Below are 21936 nucleotides of genomic sequence, written 5' to 3' on the forward strand. Positions count from 1 at the left end.
ACTCATAACACTCAAACCGTACTGACCTATTTAAATGTTTTTCACAAAAATCGTGTTTTATTTTTGGTGAAAATAAAGCACATTTATATGGCGTCTATGAACTCTTTATGTCTGCTGTTGCTCCTGTTTTAAATAATCCTGTGTTATTTGATTTGGATAGTCAGAGACTTTAGCTGTTGATAGGTATTGCTATTGCAATTTTGGGTCAGGTGCACAAAATACACATTATGCTAAGAGGAAAATAACCCTTTTGTATAAATATTTCAGAGACAATAGCACACAGGATGTTTTATGTCACTGCGCAACATATTCCTGTGTGATACTTCATTTCAGTTCTGTTTGGGCTTCTCCAAAAGTCAGCATTTCAACCTTTTCCCAATACAAGCAAGAATGTATTATAAAAATGGTTCTCATGCTTTTTCCTCTTTTTGTTTTTACACAAATTCCATTTGACAGTAGTTGTAAAACTGTTACTTCAAGGCTTGGGAAAAGAAAGGACCATGATCTTGCTCTTCTGAATTTTACTGCAGTTGAAGGAAACATCATCGCCACCTACTGGCGCACTACTAATATTACACAATTTTTGACTAGAGTCTAATTTAAATTCTACATTAGAGGTTTTTTAAAAAAAAGTGGATTTAAAAAAATATCCAGAGAAAAGTAGGGGTCGGATTTATATTTTTACACGAGTCTGTTTGTTTGTTCAACAGTTGGTAAATGTTTATTTGCGTTTGAAAGACATTCAGAGCATAACAAAAGAACTAAAATACATACAAACACACATTTTTGACAATAATAATAAAAAAATCAAATTCATCGATATAGTACACTGAGAAGATAGTGAAAGTTTTCCTGGTTTTGAACCTCATCCAAAATATTTCACTATAGAACAAGCCATGTCATTGGCCTGTTTTGGAAGTAAATCATTTGAACTGTTATTGAAATGCTGACCAGTCCCTGCAAATCCAACTACATAGCCTGCGGTCTGCAGAGATTCTTAGCCTGTTGATTCATAGAGATCTGTCGACATTGGTCATGTTTGTAACTGGCACTTCCTCCAGCCTACGGCCTGCTCTTTTGTGACGAGAACAATCCCTCCTTATGCTCTTCACTGAGCTCATCCGTTCATCTATCTGTCTGTCTCTATCTCCCTCACTTTCCCTCGCTGGTCCTGTCCTGTGTCTTGCTCCCGGTTTCTGACACATACAGCACAAGAGCACTCACACTCTTGAGAGTCATGCTCTCATGACTGAAATTGATTGACTCTGAAACTGAGGCATTAAAAACCTCCCAACACACTCGCAGTGGCTGAGGAGCAGCAATAGTTCACTGTGCAACGGCTTCGAAGCACAATGACCGGATTCAAAGGCCCTCTGGCCATGGCTATCTGCCATCTGGTCAGATCTTTGATTCATAAAGTCGGACATTTGCTGAACTACTCAGAGTGTTGTTTGTGACTAGTAGGTTCCAAAATTTGTGACAGATAACAGATCACAACAATGTCAACAACAAGTACAAGAGAGGCATCAGTTCTTTTAGGATTCTTTTTACACAACTTTTGTAGGAATGGACTTTTTTTCATAAACTCCTTAAAAGATTTCAAAAGAAGTCAGTACAAGAGCAGTTTGGAGTTCATGTTTGATTGTATAGAAATGAAAGGACAATAACTTTGACAACTCACTTCATGAGTGTTGTTCCCTTTCGAAACAACAAGGTTCTCTGAACTGTGGAGTATTGTACTGATGTGAAGCCCCAGTGACTCAACCCCACCTTGAATGGCATTAAAGTGGCTTTTAACTTCGCAGAACAGAACAGCTAAAGAGCTGTGATTCACCAGTCAAAACAAGATCATGTTTTTTTTTTTTACTTTGGCAGCCAGTTTCAGAGAGGATAACTCTTGTGTCAACTCAAGAGCTGGGGGAACTTTGCCAACGCACCTTCCCTTTACACCAGCTCCAGTTCCTCTGGCGCTCGAGCAGGAAAAGTGACAGACCACACAAATTTTTCTATGCTTTATCACGCTTCATCCGCTCTCATGTTCAGAGATTGCCTCCCCCGTTGGCTGGCTGTCATCGGCGTGGGTGAGCGTTTGAAGTGGGATGGAGATAGACACAGTTGGGATCAGGTCAGGAGATGCAGTTTGGCCATTTGAAGTGTTGCACGCTGTTGAGTTCCTCCCAGACTTAACCTACAGGGGAAAAAAAAAAAAAAGAAGTAGAAATCAGTACTAAAAAACAAACAGCAAATAAACACCAGCTGGTGTTTGCAGCTGGTGTCATAAAAGTGGCCATGAGGGCGTGCTGTGGTGGCGGAGGGGTTTGCGCGACCCACATTCAGAATCAACGTGGCCTCGACGCGGCTGTCACGGTTGACTCTCGGACCCGATGATGCTTACCGCATGTCTTTCCCCTTCTCTGTCCCCCTTTCCCATCAGCCTACTTTGAAAAAGGCTACTTTGACAAAGACCCCTTGTGGGGTGATAAAAAACAATTAGAAAAAAAAAAAGTGGCCATGACATTACCACAGCTGCAAATACTATCTAAATATTTTATGAGTTGCAGTCAAATTTACAAGCCTTGTCTTCTTGGAAATGCTCTCTGAAATATGGACAGACAATCTCACAGGGCTAGACTGACCAAAGGAGAGATACAAGCACATAAAAATCAATTTAGCTTCCAGAATTTCCTCTGAAAGGAAGCCTTCTGTGTTCAAAAGTCAATTAACCACTTATGTGGTTCAGGCTTAAACAATCTACTGTTTGTAACTTGGACTCAATTTATCCAGGAAGTTGGGAGTCAAATCTGAGAATTATCACACACTTAACATAACCATGTTCCAGGTCAAAGGAGCTCGCCAACATATTGTTCTTTAAAACTGTAGCCCTATGTAGACAAAAGACGGTTGAGTAAGGATGAGTATAATCTCAGTTATTATTGCAGTTCCCACCTTTTACTCATAGTTTTAATGTACAGTAATAATATAGTAAAAATTTAACACACCATCTATCTGCAAAAATTTAAATCTTGCTACTTTCTTTCCATGTATTTAACTAACTGTCCAAATGTCTTCTCTTTTCTCATATAGCTGGTGCACACGGCACTGAGAACGGAATGAAATTACAGTGGACTCCTGCCTGTTTGTGGATCAGTGTTCACAAATTCATCGTTTTGCACATTTTTCTAAGAGTGTTTCTGAAGGATTCTCAAGTATGCACGGATTTACGCTGCTCGCAGGTGGTTTTCTACTCGAAACTTCAGAACTGATATATTTAGTATATGTGCATTCATTAAATAATCAGTCTTAATTGCATCTACAAAGTAAGAACAATGGTCTAAACTTGGATATGGAAATGACTCATCTGAAAATTGTTCAAGTTGGAAAACAGGGAACAGTTTTGCGAATTTTGGTGAGACTAGTAAAACAAGTCTACAACGATAGTAATTTTATGTATTCAAACAGTAAAGGAACATGCTCACAAATAAATATTGTTCAACATAATGCTTCTCTAGGATTTATATGCAAAGCTATTTTAATGAGTCCAAACTGGGGCTGCTGGGTGACCTCCAGCTTTCCCATCCGAATTTCAACTTAAGGGCGATTTCTGTCTCTCATTTTCTGTCTCTCATTTTCTGTCTCTCATTTTCTGTCTCTCAAGGCTCCAGCACATGGCATGCATTTGTTTTATACCGCTAGCATATGACATCATTAATTGACTGTTGATAGTGAAAAGAACAGCTAAAAAAATTGAACTCCAGGAGAAGACATTTGCTTAAAGGAACATGTGGTAGACATTTCTAACAATGTCTATCACATCAACACTTTATCATACCAATATTGGTAGGATATTTTGTTATTGAGCCAACACATTTTTTAAATACTGAAAAGTTTTATCAAAAAATAAAAGTATATATCACTATAGTGCCTAGAGAGACGGTAAATGTCTCACGTTTGTCATTTTTCTCAACGCATCGTTAGCAATTGTTAGCATTTAGGTAGCATTCACTCACTCACAGTCATTTCCCTCCAAAAAGTGGTCAAATTGTTTGAAAAGCATTTTGAAACAGACTGAAGTAATTTAAAGAGAGTTATCGTCTTAGGCCAGTTTAGGTGAACATAGTGGCAACATAATATGAGTTAAACCTGAAAATTAACACGCTAATAACATCTTAAGCATCTCAGGGGAACATTTCCAACTGTATTCCATGACTTTATGAGTGAATGTTATGTAACAATTATTCATAAACTTGAAAACATTTCAAAATCTTTCTTGATAAAAACATTCCAAACTCATTAGGACTATTTGTTGTGGTGGTTTTAACTCCTAAGTGACCAAAAGTTTTTTTTTTTTTTCAGTTCTCATTTCTATTTCCCACTAGTAATTTAATATAACATGAGTTACACTTATTGTCCCCTTCCTATTTCTATAATCACAAAGGATTGCAAGGTGAAATTCTAAGGTCTTACCTGCCAGACTATCAGCACAATACAGGCTGTGAAGGGGATTAACACCAAGAGCAAAGAGCTGCTCTTTAACCATCTGTATTTACGACTCTCCTCCTGACCTTCTGCAAGAAGAGAATAATTGCAGCTGTAATTGAATATGCTTACACATACGAAATAAGATAGTGGACAGGCACGACGTCGCACTTTTTGTATGACATTAAATCTATAAGTGTTATCTAATTCTTCTCCTTTGCAGCTTTGAGGCATCTGTCTGAATAAAACTGCCAGACGCAAATAAATGGCGTACCTGCTGTTTGCGGATGATTAAGGCATGGCTGTGGCTTGCAAGAGAAACTCAATGTTCCCTGAGTGGCCGCACGCAAGAGGTCTTGGATGTAGTCAAAGTAAAGTCCAGAGAGTAAGCTCTTCTCTCGATAGTGACACTGGAAGACCTGCATTGCTGTTTCCTGGGGGGGGATCAGTCAACAATCATCCTGGAATAATTCACTTATGCAATTAAACGTGCAAAACAGTCACATAATCTTCCTGCGGTGCCTCCCTCAGAGCTACAGTTGTTTGCAATGTTCTGTTTTTGTTTTGTTTTTCTATCTGTAACCTAATAAGTAAAATATTACATGTGCACTCAAGAAAAGAGCACACATCGAGTGAAGCTGCCTGTTACCCACCAGCTCTTCATGGTCAAAGGTGAGGCGTAAACTCTTCAGCATCGTGACGAAGACGTTGACGTCGTCTCTGTTTGATGACATGGCACCGAACATGCTGGCCAGCTTTTCAAGACTTCGCTCCAAAGGATAGATGTTTAAAACCACCCAGCACGTGCCGGCCTGCCATCCAGGTAGACAAATAAATCACTTTTTTTTTTAGTCCATATGAAATCCATCATTCCTTATCCAACTGTCTCACTGCATCTCATGGATGTGTTGTACATACCACCTCTCTGGGAATGTAACCAACAGGAATCTCATAATCAGAGGGGATGTTCTGCTTCTGCGGTGGAAAGGAGAGGCAGAACAGAGCAGCATCCGGGTCAGAAACAAAACACATACCGCAGTCGGACAAATGATGCCGTCAATATGAGGATTGTAATCTCACCAACACAGACAGCTTGCTCACATCATCAGTTATTGGCGTTCCAAATTTCCCAGAGCAGAGATGCAAACTTGAAAACAGACCCAAGAGGACACAAGTTGTGCTGATGATCTAAAGCCAAGAAATATTAAACAATAACTTGGTTTTACTTGTTGACCATTAGCATGCTTTTAGATTATAGTTATACAAAAAAAAACTGAAGATGACCTCTCTGAGGGGAATGGAGGCATTTTATTGGCCAATATGGCTTTTTACCATTTCATCAAGGACTATGAACACAGCGGAGGCTCTCTGACAGTTTTATGATTTTTATTTAAGTTTCCACTGGGTAGTGAAGGAGCACCTCCCTGTGTTTTGCACAGTGAGAAAAAAGAATGTATATCTGTAGAAGTTGATTTAGTCTGCACTAATGTAAAGAGCTACTGATGATTTCTTTTTTTAAAAGAAATTTAATCTACATTTGAACTCTGTAGTTCTAAAATCTAAAATACTTTGATCAAACCTGACCTAAATTATTCCCCAATTATAGAAAAAATTCTTTACGGCTAGTAGACAGACCTTTCTGTTGATAAATACCCCCCAACTCATTTGACATATTATCATCTAATTGGTAACATGTTATTAATTTTTCTATATATATATATATATATTTTGCTATAGAATTAGTAATGCCAGCTTACTTGCTTGATGCTTATGCCTCATTTTGTGTCATTAATGTGAATCAGACTTGTATTTTCTGTAGTTTACTGATAAAACTACAGTATAAATTTTAGTATTTATAAAATACTAATAAATTTGTATTTTATAAATTTTTGCAGTGGATATTCCAGTGGACAGCATCTTTAAACCACAGGAAGCCTTTAGTCTATTTAAGAAACCACAAAGGGTGTTTGTTTGGGATTTTAGCACCAGAAAGTGTGAAGATGTAAATATTGAAATGGCTCAAACCTGGACTGAATCATCCTTTTTTTATCCCACGCTCATTCTTCTTCTTTTTTTTTTTACAGTTTTTTTTATTTAATGTCTTTCTTTAAAAAACTGTTGATGGACTGGTCAAATACGTAAACAAAAATAAAGCATTATTATGAAAATATTACATGGACATCACGCTTTATATATATCCTCTAAAAGTTTTACATTTATCTTTAAACAAAAAAGGTTTAAAATGTCCATATTTCACACTAACTGACATTTTCCTCTATTTTGTTGTTAGTGGACTGAACAGCGATACACTGAAAAAACTGTGATCAGGGTTAATTAATATTTACTAAATAAATAAGAGCAAACTATACATAATAAAAAAAGACTGTGTGCAGTTTGGAATCTCACTGAGCTGAATTAACCAAATTTGAATATTTTTTAATTGCATTTTACTCTGTTTTTATTTAAATAAAATCAGCAGAAAAACAATAAGTAGAATTTATTTATTTTCATTGGTAAAGTCAAAAGTGCAGAAAATTGATAAATTTTACTCATTGGGAGGCCTTGATTTTTCCCGCCCAAGGCATTTTCATCACAGGAACATTGAGTCTGCTTGGCATTTCATGGACTACCGTTTGCTTAAAGGTAAGGCATGTTTTAATTGTTCTTAGTTAAACAATTCAAGTGTCTGTAGCAGTTAAACATTGTCTTAAGTTACTGCAAATTACCAAACATGGCAACTTTACTGTACAGCAAGTCAATTAAGTTATAGTGTGAAGGATTCCAAGTCAGTCTACGTCGTCTTTGATTTGACTAAATGCATTGCAATGATTGAAAAAGTAGTCTCAATGTCGCAATTTAATGTGACTAACGTAATACCGTTATATAGTGGCCGTAGAATACAAGTTACATTTTGAGACAAAGTGCGCTGTTTCTTCTTTCTTCTTTTAATTTGGCGTTATTTTCATCGAACGTCTGTTATTGTGCTTTGAGCACAATGGCTGCTGTTTTGCTAAACCCAAGTTCACCGGCTCTCACTGAGGCTCTGTTTTCTCGGAAAAACGTTATGCTTTCAAACTGTGGTTGCAGCTCACACTGACAGATAAACAGTTACAGTGAGATGCGTCTGTGAATGTTGGGTTGAAATCAGTACGTAGAGCTTCGTACTGACTCTGAGCTGCCTCAGAGAGAGTGAGAGAAATGTTTCGTTAGTCCGTTTTGGGCATCTTTGATTTTAATATTTATTGTTTGGCATTTGTTGATGTGCATATTACCTTAAAATCTGTTTCATATTTTTTGTCTAACATCTTAAAACGATAGTTCATTTTTTGAAGTGGGATTGGATTCATCCATAGTTGGTATATTATAGAGCTGGATGATTTTGAAAAAATACTTAATTGTGATGATCTTTTCAGTGACATTACTGTTGCGAAATCATTTGCAATTTCTGAGGGAAATATAATTTTGTATAATTGTTTTCTTATTTTCATTGAAAAAATTAAGATGATTATGGCGCGATTCTTGCAGGGATGTGTAACGGATGTTTTTTTTTTGAGCCAATCACCCAGTATAGAGGACAGCAAAGCCAGATGGCCCGCTCTATTTGAGACATCTCACGTGAGTTATAAGTGCATGCTAATCAGAAATATTCCTAGTCAATGTGAAGGATTGCATTTGTGATTCTGCATTTAGCTATTTGATACAAAATGTGTTACGTTACTGTCATCTATTTTATAGATCAAATTTGATCCATCTTCTTGCTTTTGAAAAATGTCGTAAGAACAGTATGTATGTTTGTAATATTTGAGGCTTTAAAACTGGTTTCATGATTTGTCTTTCAGATCCAGGATGAGTTTCACAGAATCACAATGGTGCATCTTGAATCAAAGTTCATGTCCAAACTGGATGAATATACTCCTCGACTTCTGAACCTCTTCCACTCCAAGGGCGGAAACATGGGGTTGAGATTGCAGGCTGTCCTACTCAAGGTATCCTTCATTGAGCATTGTGGTTGCTAATATTTTATTCTCAAAATTTTGTGTTTAAACTTCTGGAATATCATTACTTAAATTTACTGGAGGTTAGCCTCCAGTAAATTTAAATGATTCTCTTTATAAATGGAATATGAAATAATCGCATGAGAATTTGTTTCAGTAGTGTTTTATTACACTGGTCCCCAAGACGGCACAGGAAGGATCCTTGAGCTTATTAACAGTAATATAAACCACCTGCTGTTTATTTTTTTCGTTTCAGACTCCAAGCAATCCTGACATCAACATGACCAGAGCTGTTATCATTCGATGTTTGATGCTGTACCTTGGGGAATCTACAGATCAACTCTTAAAAGAGTACGATGTAAGTTGAAGTAGATGTTAAAATATAAAGTAGGTGACTTCTCTCATCTCTTCTACTTGGTATTCGTTGGAAAGTCAAATCACAAAATAGTCATAACTGTATTTCTCCCAGTAGTTCTTGGCAAGCTATATCATTGGCATCTGTTAAGTGTGTTTAAATTTTTATTTTCCATTAAGGAATTTTTAAGTGCTAGTGCAGAATGCTATCTCAATTTGATTTCACCAACCGGCATAATTTAAAACTTGTCAGTAATTTATGTAATTTTTTTCCTAAGAATGCTTTACCTAACCGCAACTTGATTTTTTTTAAGTCTTTGCAATTTGTCCCTAAAAGCGAGCTAAGAAATGATGGCCAAGACGCTGCTTTGTGAATACAAAGACATTTTTACAGAAAGACTGAGGCAATGCAGAATAAGATATTCATCAAGACAGTGCCAGGAAGAAATAATAGTGTAATGGATTGATTTAATTTCAGAAACTTCATTTAGAAATATTTGTAACTGTTCAGCTCATCATTGTATAATTGATTATATTATAATAATATAATATATTATTATGATTGATTTATATTTGGTTTTTTTTTCATTTTTAAATTATGTGCGTTTTTTTTTTTAGTGTTATCTCAGATTTGTCTAAAACACTGACATAAATAGAGTGCATTACAAGCAACAGCTGACAAACTCCAGATTTTCTTGTCCAAACAGTTGTAAGCAATTTGGGAAATGGAACCTTCTCCTTTGGCTGTACTGTCTGATATGCACAATGTTCTTGCTATTACAGGATGCTGATGAAGACAGTGTGTCACAGGACCTTGCTGTTCAAAGCCTGAAGATCTACAACATCAAAGCTAACACGTCAGAGGATCCAGACATCGGTATCGTGGTGGACGGCGTGAAAATTCTAACTGCTCTGGGTAACTTTCCAAGGGCTTGCTCCCTGCTTGTTGGGTTGGCGTATGCTGTGAATCTTGCCTATCCAAAGGAGCTCAGATACACGTTTGAAGTGTTTCAGAAACTTCTCCTCGGGCTGGATAGTTCAAAGCTCTCCCCAAAAGTGAACAGCCTCAGGAATAAACTACTGGCTTAAGAAAACGGACCCTTGCTAAACAAAAGGGAATAGACAAGTCACTGTGAAAACCAACACGCAAAACTTTGTGAAATGCTCTGTGAAGTTAGTTAAAATTAGGGTAATTTTCAGTTCAGTGGATTTCTGCATGTGTATTTTTTCTTGCAGTACATTACAGTTAACCACCCTTTCTAAGGACTGACCCCTTGTTCTCATATGTGGAATGGCTTTGGATCTGTTCAGGTCTGTCACATGAGCCCTTGTCCCTTTTATACAGCATAGAGCATCCACTATTGCCTTTTTGGAGAGTCCGTGCAGGCTTCACCACTGAAGGGTGATGATCTGCAGACTGCAAAACTTTGTTGTGTTTCATTTGCACTTTATATAATATGTTTTTGTTCAGTTCTGTCTTTCAACTTATTTTTCGAAAAGGAAAGTAAGTGTCACGGAGCCAAGGGCCCCAACACAGTGACAAGATGTAGCATAAACATACAAAAAAAGAAAATGGAAGTTTTTATGCCTCAAAGGTCTCGCACATCTCTCACATCTTGTCATGTGTTTTCCCGAGGTAAGTTTTATGTGCGTACTTGTTTTGTGCTCTGCATGCCTCTTAAACATAAAGTGAACTCTTATGTGATTGATAAATTGTTGAAGCAAGCTTAACTGGTCCAAGTTGATTGTTGTTGATGTGATGGTTCTAAAAAATCACGTTAACTATACTTTGAGCAGAGTGGCACTATGTTTTTGACTTGATACTGATATATATTGCCCCTTCTCTGTTTTATTGTTGTATTTTGGAATTTTGCACTTGTTGGGTGCTGGATAAACACGTTTTATAAAGTTGCACAAATAAATGCTGCTGCTGTTTTATGCATTGTAATTTGTTGTTTTTTGATGCCACTCAAGTTTGGTCAGGATATTGGGTAAATTAGACACAGAAAAATTATGGCAACAAAGTGACATTCAATATTATTGAATAGATTTAAAGTCCTATGATACAAATAAAAACTTTAAATTTATCAATTATTTTAGCTACAGATAAATAAGAACAACAGTGTTAATGTGTTGAATTAAGCAATAATGTGCTACAATATGAGTTGATATCATTTATATTATTTACTTAATCCAAATAATTTTTATGCTGATGTTTAGTAAATCTAAATCAATTTCACCCATTTAATTAATAAATATAAGTTAATTTCAGCTGTTGCTTTTATTAAGATGTACTTAATTTTTTTAAGTTAAGTTAACATATTCAATACTTTTTAATCAAAATTGTATAACCTAAAATCTATTCAATTATATTATGTGCCACTTTGTTGCCACAATTTTTTTAAGTAACCAATGGTCAAATTTTTCTCAGTGTAGGCAATGAATGCAACAGATGAATTAAGACGTTATAATAACATCTTAAATTTTATTTTTAAAATTGATTTCCAGAAACAAACAAAAAAAAGTTAATTGCGGCTCTAAGTCAACGTTTTTGGTTTTGGTGCTTAAAAACTTTTTTCTTTTTTTTTTTCTCAAAACTCTTATTAGATTTTTTTAATCCTTTCACTTTGCAACCCCTTTTTTTGCAGCACAATATGGAGCCACGACCAGGAAGCCCTTAGAACAGTAAATCATCTTTTAAAGGAGCATTCTTTATTATTTGCCATTTTTCACAAAAGAATCTATAAGCTTTCAGTTACAGTAGGGAAATATTTATTACATTGATTTATCTGTTCTGTTCTTTTTTTTAAAAAAAGGTGTCAGTTTCTGCAAAACTAAAAATGCTACATTTCTGTTTTTGTCATTTTGAGCCTCAAAAATGATCAGCAGCTGAAACAGCAGAATGAGGAAAAATTGTATTTTATTTTTTTTAATCAAGCACCAGCAGAATGTCAGACAATGCGTTAAATATCATGCAAAAGTTTAAAGAATTGACTTACTTTCTTCCTCATATGGAGCAAGGTTCCAAGGTTTCTCAGATCAGCCTCTTAAAATTCAGCCTTTTGCATTTGCAGAAAGAACTCGGAGCTCTGTGCATGTTTGCATGTGTGTCGATGATGTCCAAATGTGTAGTGAAACCCGAGGATGGGCCAGCAGTCTGCTCTCGCATCAGACAAACTGGTGGGGTCTTTTTTGACGTGGGGGAGAGGCCGCCTACAAGCTGAGTCATTATGTCACACTCTGACGCTGTCTGAGACTTTTCCATAAACTCCCACGTATCAATTTGGTCATCGGGAGAAGTGGGTGCTTGTTCTCCTGCGAGGATATTTCACTTGCAATATGTCAGGGTTATTCCCCAAGCTGTTGTTTGTAAAAAAAGTGAGAACAGGACGATGAGGAGCAATTAAGACGTTCAGCCATGTTATTTCTTGCTTTATTTAGTCGTGTATACTTATTAAGATTTTGTTTGTTTATTACATTTTGATCCACGGTAGAAATCCTGGCTCCTGTGTCTCGTTGTGCACGTGCAAATGTTTTGCAACGCAATCCGGCTCATGGTTCCTCCTGATAAGTGGACCCATGTACAAGCCATTATCCATAATTGATTTCCATTACCAAATCAATAGCTGTCACAAGGGAGAGATTCAGGAAATGAGGGAAAGCAAATGATTTAGAAAACTAAGCTCTTCATTTCCTGAGGACGGCACACTTTGTCTGCTTGTCCTCTAGTCGAGGTTTTCTCAGGAGCACAGTAGTTTCATCTACACTCCAAAGACTCGAATGCCAAGTGAATTATTCATTCATTCATTCATTAATCTCCGTGGTAGACTGGCAGTGTCTCTACTAATGGATTTAGTCATGGAATATGCTATCAGTCAGCAGGAGTGTGTAAAGGTTTTTAAGCGTAGCAAGCTGAAACACTAACTTTTGCTGGAGGTCGGTGCAGTCAGGTGTTGCAGGAAGTCAGAACACCTGACTTCAAACTTGCCTTAAGTTTGAAGTCATGAAAATGGCTCAATACTTCTGCATTGGTTGTGGAAATTAATTAATTGCTACTAAGATTTTTTTTTTCCAGTGTAGAACAGATGGCAACCATATTTATCCCAATATAACCTCAAACTGCTGATCAGACCTCTTTGACTTGGTTGGGAATCTACATGGATTCTAAGATTTAGTCAGAAGATTGCACTTCCAGGTGAGGAGTTATCATGAGGAACTGACAGGTATTCAAACGAATCACAAGTCGACTTCGGCTAAAGTGAGAGCAGCTTCACATTAGAAAGATGATAAATGATTTCTACCATTTTCCTAAAACACCTTCTATAAATATCGAGGAACTTCTCCAGTAACCTCAATAACTAATCAGTTTACTAATGATTTCTAAGTTTATTGAGGCTGTTTTCACATTCAACCATTGCAAAGGTGTAATCTTTCCCCTGAATAAAAGACAGCTAGCTTCTAATGATTGATACATTAATAATCAGTGCTGAAATGTGAGTTTAAGCATGGCTTATCCACCAACTTTCCTTAAAAAAATGCCACAAGCTATACTAGCGAACCCAAAAGAAGACAAAGATTGCTAAGCAGTTCAAGGGTTTCATTACAAATGTTGTTTTTGGGTGAAGTTGAGGGTCTTTGAATGGATATTTGTGGCTGTTGAAGGTTTCCTGAGTGCTGTAAGGAGGTCCAAAGAAAGCTGCAGCAGATTCCAGGAATTTTTCCCATGGTGGGAATCTGTAGATGGAAGAGGACATGTTAGATAAATTCACTTAGAGAGATAACTTCTAATTGCTCAGAAGGAGTCAGCACTAACTGTGGAACTGCTGTAGAGCTTCAAGATTACACTTAGCTGCTGAGGGAAAAGAAAAAAGAAAAAAAAACTGTTGTTGTTCAATTAATCAGCTATATTAGTCCTGCTTGTATGACTTTATTATATTCTGAGCTAAAAAAAAAAAAAAAAGTGAAAGAAGAAGCGCAGATTTCGCCCCCCGCCAACAACAGATCCGTTGTGTTCGCCGTATAAAGTTTGGCATCACTGCAAAAACTTGTCATGTGGGTTTCATCCACATGTCAGCGAAATGATTCGATTTGAACGTCGGCAGCTTCAGCTGCTGGAGAAGTGAAAGAAACGACAGACGGCACACTCTGAGCTTAGTCATGACGGCTAAAGTAGGCCACTTCTAATAATAACACAGACCACCGAGGACCCTGCAAAACAAAAACATGGAGGCAACACGCTAGAGAAACCAAGGACACGTACTCACACCAACAGGTGAGGGACGGATACTGCTAAATAACATAAAGCAAGACTTCGTTTTTATATACGACTGTGTGACACTAACATGTTTGCATTCGACACTCATGTGTTGGTAGTGATACAGTTACCCTTTAACATGCTGCATTCCCAAAGCTAGGCAGACTAACGCAAACTACAGGCATAGGTGAGCTCAAAATATTTTTTTATTTGTACAAACTCTCTTTCTTATCACATTTCCCCGCTATATAGAAATGGAAGACCTTGAGCAGGAAGGCGTTAATGAAGAGCTGATTGAGTTTGCCATTCTGGAGAGCATTCAAGATGCCTTCAGGCTGCGGTGTTCAGCGCCAGCACACTGGTATGAAAAATCCAATCATGCACGAAAAGTCGGGTCTGGGGCTACACTCCATGATGAATGTTTCGGGGAAAAGTAAACTGTTGAAGGTAACCTGCGTTCGTTTCTCCAGGAAACAGCCAAACAGTGAAAACTTTATGAAGATAATGACGGCGATAGATGGAGGTAAAGCGATACACGCATGTAGATATGAGTAATAATGTGCAACAAATGGCCCTAGATGTTTTCCAGGTTTTGCATATTTACATTACAAATTGTCATTCTCAACTTCATTCATCTCTGAACTTTGACTGGGCCAATTCTTACACTGTGATTTTAGCCTCCTATTAACTTGAAAAGCTTCCCTGTGCCCACTAAAGAAAGGCCTTCCCTCAGCCCCTCCTCCATTCCAGTCACAATCTGCATTCCATGATACATTAATCTGATATTTAACACTCTTTAAAACTGTATCTCTGTAGGTGATGTAGCTGCACTGCAGGTGCTGTCGTGCTGCGCGTCTGCCTTCGGAGAGAGCAACAGCAGGGGCTGGCTTCCTCTGCATGCAGCAGCTGCTCTGCCAAAGACAGAAATGCTGCATGTGGTGCTGCAGGGTAAGAGAGCGCTGAGGGACTCAGCTCAGCGTTAGATCCCCATATCTAAGATGTATTTATTTGTCACCCTTGCAGTGATGGCATCCATGGACGCGACACTAGAAGAGCAGACGAAGGACGGGGACACGGCGTTGACGCTGGCAGCAGAAGCTAACCAAGTGGAAAACATCAAGCTGCTTCTGCGGCACGGAGCCTCGCCGCACAACACAAACAGCAGGAATGAATCTCCTCTGCTCCTCGGTAGCACAATCACACCGCTAACCAGAAAAGGCGCACACTCACCTCACAGGTGGCCTGAAATATTGAGCCAGTGGGGTGGAGTCTGACCCAATAATACCTCTAGGTCAGGGGTGTCAAACTCCAGTCCTCAAGGGCCGGCGTCCTGCAGTTTTAGATGTGCCACAGGTACAAAACACTGGAATGAGATGGCTTAATTTCCTCCTCCTTGTGTAGATCAGTTCTCCAGAGCCTTGCTAATGACCTAATTATTCTATTCAGGTGTGGTGCAGCAGAGGCACATCTAAAAGTTGCAGGGCTGTGGCCCTCCAGGACTGGAGTTTGACACCTGTGCTCCAAGTCTTGGACAGATTTCCACTGCATGGATTTGGCCAGGTTTTTGAGGGAATTTAAGCAAAAATTGTACATTTTTAGGGAATGCCTAATTTAAGGGAGTCGTAACCTAAATATAAAATTCACCCATGTCCCTATATTTACTATATGAGCACTGACCGACCTAAAAAAAAAAAAGAAGAGGTTTTTAGGTAGTGTTGAGATGAAGTCCTTCCTGATTCTGTCAAATTATATCACTCTGACCACTATTTACTGCAGACAAACTCACTACTCACACATCACAGCATAACAACAACCTTCAACTGTTCCTTTTACATGTCAAATACAAATTTGTCAAATTTATTTAAGATAGTCTATCATTTACAGTCACCAAAGTTCATGTTTCACCATCATTATCATTAATTCGCTGCGTCTTTAGCGGTTTTGTGAAAAAGAAACATTTGCTAAGATGCTTTTTTACTCACATACTTTCCACATTTCGCAGCAGTGAGACAGAGTTCATATGACGGCGTTCATTCCCTCATCCTGGGCGGGGCCTTTGTGGAGCAGGTGTGTCTCACGAAGTGGACAGCGACTCATGAAGCTGCAAAGGTGGGAGGTGTTTTAAAGCTGCCATTAAAACTTTTCTGTAAAGTCAATCAGACTCACTTTGAGTATCGTTGATCAAGTTTACAAGACATCAAATCAAGATCAGGTTTTCCACTAGCTTAGCTATTAAGTTGTAAAGCACTTTCTTCAAGATAAAATCTGCCCTTGTAAAAAAACAAGTTTCTATGCCTATGATGACATCATATAAGGCAACTGATTAATTTTTTTGAGTTGGCCCACTGTTTTCTCAGTGGGCTTTAAAACAAATTCTATTATCTGAAAATGTGAAAAATCATACTTCGTTGCTTAGCAGGATTCTTCTTGTCAGTGCACATACTGTAGTTGACAGGTATTTTGTTCACCTAAATAAAAAGAAAGAACCACAGACAACGTTTCTGAGTTTTCGACCAAACTTCTGCAGAAGGAGAAGGCAATAGAAAGCCGCTTCTTCAAGCAGCTCACCTTGTGTTCTGAAACTCTGCAGTAGAGCTTGACTTTTATTAACAAGAGCAAGGGCGCTGGTAGTGATCAGATTAGGAGCCCACAGGAACTAGATTCTAAACACAGACAGTTTTACGACCAAGGAATCTCTACAAAGGGGGACACAGAATCTAAACTGACACAGTTTTACACCTAAGGGTTATCTCAGAAGACCATCTATAAAAAACATGTTTAAGGTTAAAGAAAGGGTAGCTATGTCTCACACACTTTAACAAATTCCTCCTCTCTTGGGTATTAATACTAAAATATGTTCGAAATTCCGTGAAAGAGGTGTATGGAACCTCGTGCCAGAAGCCCATTAAAATGTTGTCTATCGTTTTAAACTGTGCGATTGTGAGCGTGAGTGGGAATAAAAATAGCAACAGGTATTTTGTTCCATATAACACAGTAGGAGTGTAACAGGTAAACCTTCTATGGATGCAAATTCGACTAAAAACCCACCTGTTTAGGATTGTATATGAAACGTAATCAATTAGAAATTTATTGATGGAACTTGACTTAATGTCGTGTTTTGATTGTTGATTCTATGTTGCATTGTGTTTCTGTGTTTGATATGATGTAAAGCACTTTGAAATGCCTTGCTGCTGAAATGTGCTGTACAAATAAAATTTGATTGATTGATTGATTAAACCTTTAAATGAAAAGCAAACTGGTAACTACTTATGTAAGAATGATAATAAAACATAATTATTCTAACAATAGTAAACAATACTTTCTGTATAATTTTCCCCTAAAACAGCTTACTTCCCCATCTTGTTTTCAGGTGGGATGTCCAGCTATTCTGATGCTGCTGCTTCGCCACGGAGCCCAGGTCACCGTCAGAGACGGTCATGGTGTGACCGCTATGGGAATTGCAGCGGAGCACGGCCGGACTGAAGCCCTAGAAATACTTATACAGCACGGTAAAACATTTAAACACAACCAGTTACCTATTTACTCATCCCTTTTCTGGCGCATGTAATCTGACCCTGCCTAATTTCCCAACGAATCCCTCTGTTTTTGTACTTCCTCTGCCCTCCACTAGGGGGAGATGTGAACGCCCGGGCCAGCAATGGGGACACGGTCGTGTATGACGCGTCTGGGTCAGGGAACCTGGACTGTGTCAAGCTCCTTCTGCAGCACGGAGCCAACCCAAACGTGGCCAGCTACGCCTGTCAGCTGCCCATCCACAGGGCTGCGTATGAAGGACACATGCTGTGAGCTGCGGCCCGGTTTTTGAGAAAACATGAAGCATCATTCTGATGCCTTAGAGGTGGAATTATTCTCAGCTTGTAGCATTTCAGCAGCAGATTCAGTTCTCGGAATAAAGAAATTGCTCTGCATTAAATAAAATTACTTACCCCCGTTTGTTTGCATCACAACAAGCAAACAATAGAGTGAACGTTCTCCACAAAGAGTCCTTTGTTTGTCACAGTTTCTGGGCTCAGTTCCTAAAATACACTGTAACTCAAACCACAGATTAATGGCCGCTCTCTCTGTCCTGTTTGGTCTTTTTCACTCTGTTGATTCCTCTCTTTTTCCTGCCTTTACCCGCCCTTCTGCAGAGTCCTAAGAACTCTGATCCCTGTCACCACAAAGAGAGCTATCCGTCTCTCAGGCCAGAGCCCGGTCCACTCTGCTGCTGATGGGGGTCAGACTGAATGTCTCGAGCTCCTCATCCAGAATGGTTTTGACATCAACACACAGCTAGATAAACACATCTCCGGTAGGAGCGACTGTATAAGTGCATGTCTGCGCCACCACTTTATCAAAACGCTGTTGCTCGAGAATCCATACATCTGGCCTTTTTCATCCATCCATAAAAAAAATCTTGAAAGTGCGTTTAATTTCTTGTACCTTTCACAATTACGCAACTGCCTTGTGTTGGCCTACATCACATAAAAACCCCCAAAATAAAATCCAGTAAAGTTTGAGGTTGCTTACATGAAATAAAAAAATGTTGCTTTCACTTATAAGCAAGTCAATCACCTGCACCCCAAACATGTGGAATGTGTTTCTGCAAGAAATACTCCAATAATCTGCTCAAAATGGTTTTCTTATACATCTACAAATTAGTTTGCATAGCAAACAAATGCTACAACCTGTTTTTTCAATATCAGTTTTTCTTGTAAACTGCAAGATTTTAGATTCTGTTAATGGGTTTAATGACTTAACAACTTACACAATCGGTGAAGGGCTCACTCGCGCAACATTTCCTGGCAACACAGCTATTTGCAGAACTTGGAACGCCTCAGAATAAGAATGAATGCTGGTCCGAAATACTTGGATTTTCAGTTTTTTGTCATAAGTGCTCATTCTCCGCTGGGCTCACCACAAAGTGCTTTTAAATCTCTGGGTTGTGTGCCGGTTTATTGAGTCTTCATGCTACTGCTCCCACTTTACTTAGCGAATCGCCACCTGAAGAACTAAAACTTTAACTTGAAACCTGATCACTGTGTTGTTCTCGGGCAGCTATTGTGCTATGCATCAATGTTCAACTTTTTCACATATTTCACTTTGACCAAGAAAATGAATACAATTATATTGAACTACAAATTTGAACACTACTAAAAACAGAAAAAAAAAATCTGAAAGTGATGAAAGATGCTTTTTAACCTGTAGTGTTTAATGTATGGAATCACATGCTCTGCTATTTGTAGTAAAAAAACAAAATACTAAGCTTACACTCACAATTTAGATTTTGATCTGCTTCTTGGAACTAACTTGCTGACCTTTTTCAATCTTACAGAGAACTATGGCGACCTGAGGAAGACTCCTCTGTACTTTGCCGTCTCCAACGGCGACGTGACCGGCGCTGAGATCTTGCTGAAAGCTGGAGCAAGAACAGACCTGGACCCTCTACGATGCATCTTGGTAGCTGTTCGGGCAGAGAGGTCCGCAGGAGGCAGTTAGCATGATTTTGTCTGACGTATAATTAACGCAGATTGCCCTAAAAACAATCCGCCGTGTCTAGGTATGAGTTGGTGAAGCTGCTGCTGGCCTACGGAGCCGAGGTGAACTGTTATTTCAGAGTGATCAACAACACTGTGTTCCCCACTGCCCTCTACTACTGCCTCAGAGACCACGACATGCTGCGATTGCTGCTCAACAGCGGCTATCAGGCTCACAAGCGCGTACCTTCAAAACTCAATTTAAACCTAATTTTGAACGACAATATTTACATTTTTAAATATTTTACTTCCTGTAGATGCTTTCAGTGCTTCCACAATAAGAGTGAAGACTTGGACAGTACCTGGACTGACCTCCACAACCAGGCCTACAAGATTTACTGTCAGCCTAATGCCATTCCAGTGAGAACTGACACACATGCATTCCTTCCCTCCCCGCTTGCTGCATAATGAAGAGAGTAAGAGTTAACGCTAAAGGAAATTCCTGATCTTTGCTCTTTCAGTTCTGCGAGTTCATGTCCGTTTCGTGGCTCTCCCATCTGGCAGGCAGCGTCGTAAGGATTCTTCTCGACTACGTCAGCCACATCAGCATCTGTACCAAACTGAAGCGCATCCTGGAGAGGACTCCTGAGTGGGAGGAGATTTCCGCCGTGCTGGGTGAGACCGTAAACACGTGATGTTGATTTTAGTTCCTGGCCAACTGGAGACTAATTAACTCTGTCTCTCCTCCAGGAGAACCTCGCCCCCTGCAGCACTTGTGCCGACTCGTGATCAGGGGCAGAATGAACATCAGGATGCTGAACGACCCGGAGGCCATGGACGCTGCTCCTTTTCCTCCCAGACTGATCGGCTACCTGACCTACAGGGCGGACGACCCGTACGGCGGACTCTAGTGGCAACAAGATTCGATTTGCAGTGACTAGCTAGGAATTTTGTAAATGTGTGCATTTTGTGCAGTTTCCTTCTTTTTTTTTCAAAACTCCACAGTTTTTACCTAAATCTACACGTTCCTGTATTTATACTGTTTATAACATTATTGTAAAAGTTGCTAAAGTAGAACCAGAACAGAGGGAAAATGCATGCATGAGAAATAAAATAAGCGATATCTGGTAAATCTGTAAATCAGTAATCAAGTGACTGCAAAGCTATTAGCCAGACAATATAGGGAAGCAGATGAAACAAACTGCAGAAAAGGGCAACAGAAATTGAGACAAATCTGCAGAGGCAGAGGCAAATCGGGAGATAGAAAACAGCTGTGGGAAAGAGGAAACTGGAAAACCGGGGGAATGTGAATAAGCACTGGGACTGATGGAAGCTACAAATAAAGGAATAACACTAATAAAGAAGAATAACATCCATTAGGAGAATCAGAACTTTTTGGTTGCATGTATTTCCAAACAATAACTTAGCTAATTACTGTTTTAATCTAGAGGTACTCAAACAATAAGAGAAAAAATCTTGGCTTGGATAACCCTGATGCGTTAGCCAGAAATACTACTGGATGCTCCGGATGCTTCGGCTGTCTTAACCCTCCAGTTCTCGGGTTTCCTGCACAGAGGTTCTACCTGCAAACCTGAAGAGGAATCCAGAACCAGCTCGTTCCAGTGGTTCACAAGAACCTTAGAAATGGTTGTGTAAACGTTTAACAAATGTCAGAAACTTTGCTTCTCGCCTCTTGTTGAATGTTTCTAGACCAGGTGATTAATGCTCTGCTTTCTGAGATCTTTTAACCTGTTTCATGTTGCCAAACAGATTATATTTAGATTATTATTTTTTTCTTTTCTCGTTTGACTAGTGAGACTGAACCAGAAAATTTGACTGATCACAGTTGACTCACGATTGAACAAGCAGAGTATTTAGTTTTTCAAATAGGATCTGGTTGGTTTGGTTAGTTTGTCTGAAACCTCGATTTAATATACATTTTTTTTTTAATCTTTGAAATAAGAAAATGTGTTCAATTATCCGAAACATGACAAAAAAGCTAAACCAAAAGAAATCCGTAAACACAAACATTTTTTCACAGCACTGTACTTTCTTAGACTTAATACCACAGAACGAAGAGTATTTGCCTTTTGAACATGTTCGATGCTCACAGTTGCTAATAATGCTCAAGTGTTTGACATGTACACTTTTGAACAGTGACTCCCAAATAAAGCAAAATGAAACATTTAATCTTTTTAAGGAGTAATCCACCGAAAAGCGTCGGATTAATTAAACACATCTCCTTTTCGTTCTGCTTCTTCGATGAAGCTCAGTCTTTTTTTGGCCATGAACAAAAGCCATTCAGGTCCCAGTGGCTGAGCGCTACAATGACGGGCCACGGAGCCTCTGAGCTCACAGGCTTTTTGTAGCTCTGCCTATC

General features: G+C 38.8%; 3 protein-coding genes across 6 annotated transcripts; 2 read left to right on the forward strand and 1 right to left on the reverse strand.

Annotated features, from left to right (window-relative positions):
- Window positions 1–504: 504 nt before the first annotated feature.
- Window positions 505–16171, reverse strand: LOC116736419 (uncharacterized). 2 transcript variants are annotated; one of them, XM_032588854.1, is made up of 9 exons: window positions 16062–16171; window positions 11825–13559; window positions 5809–5900; window positions 5557–5664; window positions 5395–5451; window positions 5130–5288; window positions 4751–4910; window positions 4465–4565; window positions 505–2188 (listed from the first exon to the last, which is right to left on the reverse strand). In XM_032588854.1, the coding sequence occupies exons 3-9, from the start codon at window positions 5809–5811 to the stop codon at window positions 2024–2026; spliced, it is 753 nt and encodes a 250-aa protein (XP_032444745.1). In that variant the 5' UTR covers window positions 5812–5900; window positions 11825–13559; window positions 16062–16171; the 3' UTR covers window positions 505–2023. The 2 variants fall into 2 exon arrangements, with proteins under 2 accessions (XP_032444745.1, XP_032444744.1); XM_032588853.1 differs by lacking the exon at window positions 5809–5900.
- LOC116736420 (uncharacterized) lies at window positions 7837–10110 on the forward strand. The gene is made up of 4 exons (XM_032588855.1): window positions 7837–8091; window positions 8316–8462; window positions 8728–8829; window positions 9609–10110. Exons 1-4 carry the CDS (start codon window positions 7978–7980, stop codon window positions 9912–9914), a joined length of 669 nt encoding a protein of 222 aa, XP_032444746.1. The 5' UTR covers window positions 7837–7977; the 3' UTR covers window positions 9915–10110.
- On the forward strand, window positions 13819–21746 carry asb15b (ankyrin repeat and SOCS box containing 15b). 3 transcript variants are annotated; one of them, XM_032588845.1, is made up of 14 exons: window positions 13821–14097; window positions 14332–14440; window positions 14550–14602; window positions 14896–15027; window positions 15103–15267; window positions 16082–16188; window positions 17450–17588; window positions 17711–17882; window positions 18231–18391; window positions 19415–19559; window positions 19640–19795; window positions 19874–19976; window positions 20078–20231; window positions 20307–21746. In XM_032588845.1, the coding sequence occupies exons 2-14, from the start codon at window positions 14334–14336 to the stop codon at window positions 20465–20467; spliced, it is 1755 nt and encodes a 584-aa protein (XP_032444736.1). In that variant the 5' UTR covers window positions 13821–14097; window positions 14332–14333; the 3' UTR covers window positions 20468–21746. The 3 variants fall into 3 exon arrangements, with proteins under 3 accessions (XP_032444737.1, XP_032444735.1, XP_032444736.1); XM_032588844.1 differs by having other exon boundaries at window positions 13820–14097; window positions 19640–19976; XM_032588846.1 differs by lacking the exon at window positions 14550–14602 and having other exon boundaries at window positions 13819–14097; window positions 19640–19976.
- The last annotated feature ends 190 nt before the right edge of the window (window positions 21747–21936 follow it).

This window comes from Xiphophorus hellerii, chromosome 17 (genome assembly GCF_003331165.1).
Source record: "Xiphophorus hellerii strain 12219 chromosome 17, Xiphophorus_hellerii-4.1, whole genome shotgun sequence".
Taxonomy (NCBI): domain Eukaryota; kingdom Metazoa; phylum Chordata; class Actinopteri; order Cyprinodontiformes; family Poeciliidae; genus Xiphophorus; species Xiphophorus hellerii.